General features: G+C 42.6%; 1 protein-coding gene across 1 annotated transcript; it reads left to right on the forward strand.

Moving 5' to 3' along the window:
- The first annotated feature begins 3,666 nt into the window (after positions 1–3,666).
- LOC110485153 (homeobox protein XHOX-3-like) lies at positions 3,667–5,593 on the forward strand. The gene is made up of 3 exons (XM_021556220.3): positions 3,667–3,670; positions 3,995–4,233; positions 4,989–5,593. Exons 1-3 carry the CDS (start codon positions 3,667–3,669, stop codon positions 5,457–5,459), a joined length of 714 nt encoding a protein of 237 aa, XP_021411895.3. The 3' UTR covers positions 5,460–5,593.
- The last annotated feature ends 345 nt before the right edge of the window (positions 5,594–5,938 follow it).

Raw genomic sequence — 5,938 nt, forward strand, 5'->3', positions numbered from 1 at the left:
TTGTTTAAACTGGGAACGGAAAATGAATATTTCAGTCCTCCTTACGAATTAGCCTATTGCTCCATCCTCTATAGAAATCTATCTATAGCTCTGGAAAAAATTAAGAGACCACTGCAACATTAACAGTTTCTCTGGTTTTACTATGTATAAGTATGTGTTTGGGTAAAATGAACGTTTTTGTTTTATTTTATAAACTACTGGCAACATTTCTCCCAAATTCCAAATAAAAATATTGTCATTTAGAGCATTTATTTGCAGAAAACGACAACTGGTCAAAATAACAAAAAAAGATGCAGTGTTGTCAGACCTCGAATAATGCAAAGAAAATAAGTTCATATTCATTTTTAAACAACAGGGTCTTGATCTGGTGGTCCTCCATCCACACCTTGATTGACCTGGCTGTGTGGCATGGAGCATTGTCCTGCTGGAAAAATACATCTTCAGAGTTGGGGAACATTGTCAGAGCAGAAGGAAGCAAGTTTTCTTCCAGGACAACCTTGTACGTGGCTTCCTCGGTCTTCCACTGATCCTCCACCAAATGTCACAGTGGGTGCAAGACCTGGAGAGGCCAACAAGCCAGTGTCTTGCACCCACTGTGACATTTGGTGGAGGATCGGTGATGATCCCCCATGATGATCTGGGGGTGCTTCAGCAAGGCTGGAATCGGGAAGATGTGTCTTTGTGAAGGACGCATGAACCAAGCCACCCACAAGGGTGTCCTGGAAGAAAACTTGCTTCCTTCTGCTCTGACAATGTTCCCCAATCAAGGTGTGGATGGAGGACCACCAGATCAAGATCCTGTCATGGCCAGCCGAATCTCCAGACCTGAACCCCATTGAAAACCTCTGGAATGTGATCAAGAGGGAGATGGATGGTCACAAGCCATCAAACAAAGCCGAGCTGCTTGAATTTTTGCGCCAGGAGTGGCATAAAGTCCCCCAACATCAATGTGAAAGACGGATGGAGAGCATGCCAAGACTCATGAAAGCTGTGATTAAAAATCTGGGTTATTCCACCAAATATTGATTTCTGAACTCTTCCTAAGTTAAAACATTAGTACTGTGTGGTTTAAAAAGGAATATTAACTTATTTTCTTTGCATTATTCGAGGTCTGACAACACTGCATCTTTTTAGTTATTTTGACCAGTTGTAATTTTCTGCAAATAAATACTCTAAATGACAATATTTGTATTTGGAATTTGGTAGAAATGTAGGCAGTAGTTTATAGAATAAAACAAAAACGTTCATTTTACCCAAACACATACCTATAAATAGTAAAACCAGAGAAACTGCTAATATTGCAGTGGTGTCTTCATTTACCCAGAGCTGTATATGCTCCTCCATCCAAATGTTCATTTTCAACTCGGTGACGCGCCCACAGGTGGTACTCTGCACACTCGTTCAATGAAAGCCTTCCGAAAGTGAGCAGTTAGTGGTCTGATCATAAGGGGGCGCTCAGTGCCTAAACACACGACCCCCTTTCTGCCCCCAAAACATGGGAGGGTATACACTATGGGAAGCTCAGAGGGTAGGTCTATATTTAGCCAATATACTCTGATAGCAGAATGCATTCATGTGACCTATTGAATTGAAATCAGAGATAGGTCATTTTAGCGTAAACTGTTTTGTTTTTAATTTGTTAGTCTCTCTGTATATAGACGTGTGTGGTTAACGTCTATTTTGGGGTAGAGAAGATACAGATGTCCAGAGCATTAATGTTTCACACCTCGAATTACATCCAAGTTTTTGTGAAGTACATTTTTGTAAAGTTTTTGTAAAGTTTTTTGATTGAAAAACGGACAAATATGACTTTCTGGTTATTTGCTCCGTCTGAATGTCCAGGATGATTGTCAGTTAATTATATATATAAATATATATATATTTAGGTAGAGAGATAATGTGCAAACTTCCCACTTTGCAGACGTTTAGTGGCTGATATCAATCATGTCGATGATTCCTCTTAATAATAACCCTGTATTGCAAGCGCCATTGGACCTGGTTTGACCCGGGTTGCCTCTAGACAGAAGACAACAGTCAATCAACGTGGAGCCACTCGGCCATTTGTGATCAAAGAGTCTATGTATAACAATACAAACATCCACTTGGGTGATAGCAGTAGCCTACGCCATCCTTCAGCGCCATGTCCGCCGATCTAACTACGTGCACGTCTGTCTACGTCTGGAATAGGATAGATTGGTGGACTACTGCGCACCCAGGCTGCCACCCCTCTCCACTCTCCCGCTGGTCCCGATTTCCATGACCACTCCGCTGGGGCAAGGCAACGTTTATTGGGGCAAGGAAAGGTTTATACGTTGGGGAGCGGGACAAAGAGATGCAGAGGCTCTTCCACCAGTCTTATAGCCTACCCGGAGGCGAGCGTGTGACAACTAACACTTCCTATTCACCAATTACACAAAAATTACGTTCCCATGCTTTTTCATTTTAGAGGGCGACGCATCGATTCAGCCATCTCTGCAATTCACTTTTCACAGTGACAAATTAATGAAAGAGTTAGGCGGCTATGCATTAGATTTCGTTTAGGTCTATGATTAACAAATCTGTTCAATAGAATAAATAATCGATCCCCTCAGTGTTTGACGCTTGGCCTAGCCAGTTGAATTAACACTCTTTAATCATCGATGGGATCAGGACTGGATTAAGCATTGTAACAGTGTTCTGATGGAACATAATCCAATGATCCCATTGACCAGTCAACTAGCACCCCATTTACAAGTGCGCACTAGGTGCAACTGTATTGACACATTAGTAAGCACTTAAGGTAGGCTATTTCCTCTGATTTTATAGGTACCAACTCCTATTTCAACGGGGAACTCTGACACATTTAGGAACCATATTTAATTTCAAATGTGTTAAATGCATGTAGCTACGTTAATATTTCTGTTTGACTCTGTAGCCTATCAATAATATGTTTTTGTTTCAATAATCATTAACATCATCATCGCCACATGTCTTTACATAGGTGTAATTATACCAGTGTATGACTTGGTGTTTTAAATACTATTTATTCCAAACTATATGTCTAAAATGTATTAAGTCGGTCAACAATATCTGAGAAAATGTTAAATGCCGGGTTTTCTGCCTTTGTGCAGGTTGTACCTCACATTTACGCAATTTACGAACATTAAGGTTCTAATGATTGACTTCCCGAAATACAAACATCAAACGCCACAGAACAATGAGGGTTGGTCTATTTCGACAGGGAAGCTTCTGTGACAGTAAGGAAAGGGAGGTCGATCTTAATTCTCCATAACAAAAGTACAAAGACTGGTCGGAGACCAAAGACAATTGAACACCTCATTCCCTCCTTGCGCCCAGGCGGCGCCTTGGCGGATAGACCGTGTCTCTCATTAGCAAAAGATGTCTCGACCAGGGAGATATAAAAGACAGAAAGAAGGAGAGAAAGGAGGGGGGTTCAAACCGGGCGACAAAAACAACTCATCCCTTCTTTGTAAACGAACTTGGCTCGAGTCTGCAGACAGTGCGTCAACAAGGCAAGGAGAGACACCAATTTTAGCGTTATCAATTTTGGATGATACAGTGGCGCACGCATTGGGAATAATTACAATTTTAGGCCAACAATTATAAAGGAGTAAACTTGGTTTAAACTTGAAGCCAGGACACATATATCAGAAAAGAAACGGCAATATGCGTAAGTAGCCCTAAAGTATTCTCAAATCTTAGTTGTCTGTAGCCTTGGCTTGCACATGCCGTGGAAGCCAACCGATAAAGTGTTCTTAGGCTATTCCCTTTTAGGCCCGTGCTACTTTAGTAACGTACGCGTAATTAAGCATGGACAATACATTGCCAAATATTATGCTACGGGAGTTATATCTCGACTAGACAACAACGACCGTGATAGACTTGTTTGGTATTCTTTTCGAATTACGTTTGGATTGAAACAGTTCGCAACAGACATGCACGTGAATTTCTAAAAATAAATCATTTAACTTCATTCTCAATGTTGTATTTTCAGTTGCAGAGGGCAGGGAAACGCCGGTCGCCATAGTGGTTGATAGAAACAGTGGACATGGAGATGAGCCATGCCCGCGCAGCTCAGTCAATTTGATTGACCACAGTCGGCGACACCGAACTGCCTTTACCCGGGAACAACTGTCCCGCCTGGAGCAAGAATACCTCAAGGAGAGCTATGTTTCTCGACCGAGGAGATGCGAACTGGCGACAGCACTGAACCTCCCCGAGACCACAATCAAGGTAGCTTACCCTACTGCACACATAGCAATTCTAATTAAATGTCAAATTAGTTTTTACCTTTCTTTCTTGTTCATTTTTAGAGTTAAGCCTACACTTGGCATACTGACAGCGACGCAGCCTGCCTTATGCAGGGGCCCTGACCAACTTAGTCACTTTAATTTTATTTTATTTAACCTTTATTTAACCAGGTAGGCTAGTTCAGAACAAGTTCTCATTTACAACTGCGACCTGGCCAAGATAAAGCATAGCAGTGTGAACAGACAACACAGAGTTACACATGGAGTAAACAATTAACAAGTCAATAACACAGTAGAAAAAAAAAAGAAAAAAAAGAGTCTATATACATTGTGTGCAAAAGGCATGAGGAGGTAGGCTAATAATTATAATTTTGCAGATTAACACTGGAGTGATAATATGCATATAAACGACATTTATCTAAACTATTTGAGGATTTTTTTTATGAATGACAAGGAATGCAAGGCATGACTTCATAAATGAGGGAGTTTAGCAACAGCTTCTGGCATTTACTTTTTTATAGGTAGGGAGTGTCAGTTCAGGCTCCCGAACTACCAGTTTAACAGTGATGGTCCAACCTTACCTGAATGTAACCTAAACAAAGCACATTTGTGATGTATTATAGTGTGGGTCTACTGTATTTTGTCATTGAGAAATGTGAAGCAGCCCAGGTTAGGTGGGCATTTCGGTTGGTCCCTCCTTCCTTCCCCTCTCATCCTTTCTCTCCTCCCCAACCCCAGGTATGGTTCCAAAACAGGCGAATGAAGGACAAGAGGCAGCGGCACTCTCTCAGCTGGCCACACCCCCTGGACCCCAACCTGTGTGCCCTTATGGTGAGCCAGGCTGCAGCAGGCCTACCTTACCCCTTTCTCCCCCACCTCCCCCTGCACCTCTACTCTCACCTCGGGGTGGGGGCAGGTGCCCCCTCCATTCCCAGCCCCTTCGCTGCACCCCTCAGGCCACTGGATCCCTTGCGCCTCTCACACCCCCCCTACCCCAGGCCGGGTGGTCTACCCCCAACAGCTCTCTACCCCCATTCCAATGTGATGCACAATCCTGCCACTTGCCCCTGCCCCCTCTGCCTCCACTGGGGATCAGACCAACTGTTCAAAGCCAGAGGGCTGACCGCGATTGGCCTGAATCAACCACACAGTCCCAAAACGATGGCTACCAGTCTGGACAGGAGGGAAGAGGTGCCTTTGCCCAGATGAAGTTTCCTGCAGTAGCTACCAGGAAATTATGATATGAAGTCAATGGTGGTGACAGTACATTGAGCCCAATCACACCTCATGATCAGATAAACTGCCCTCCCTGGAGGAGTGCAATTTGATCCAGCTTTCCATGTTGTTGGTGCTCTAGATTTGCATGTGTCTGTCTGTAATAACACAGCTGGGGTTGTTAATACTGTTTTATTTATTCATGTGAAATGCAACAACTTTCCAGATTGATGACCTTGAAACATTCCAGCCTAACACTGGGGATGACCTTGAGGCAATAAAAAAAAGGTTCCCTTTGTCGTAACTGAATTTTCTTTAGCTCCAAAAACGAGAATCTTCATTCTAACTGCCGATTCACTAAAAGGCAGAGAAGATCCATTAGTAGAATGTCCAATTAGACATTGCAAGTGAAACAATATATATAAAAATATATATATATATCGAAACTTTTCAGTCATAAAAATTCACCTATT

Source organism: Oncorhynchus mykiss, chromosome 13, assembly GCF_057628025.1.
Source record: "Oncorhynchus mykiss isolate SJ-2025 chromosome 13, ASM5762802v1, whole genome shotgun sequence".
Taxonomy (NCBI): domain Eukaryota; kingdom Metazoa; phylum Chordata; class Actinopteri; order Salmoniformes; family Salmonidae; genus Oncorhynchus; species Oncorhynchus mykiss.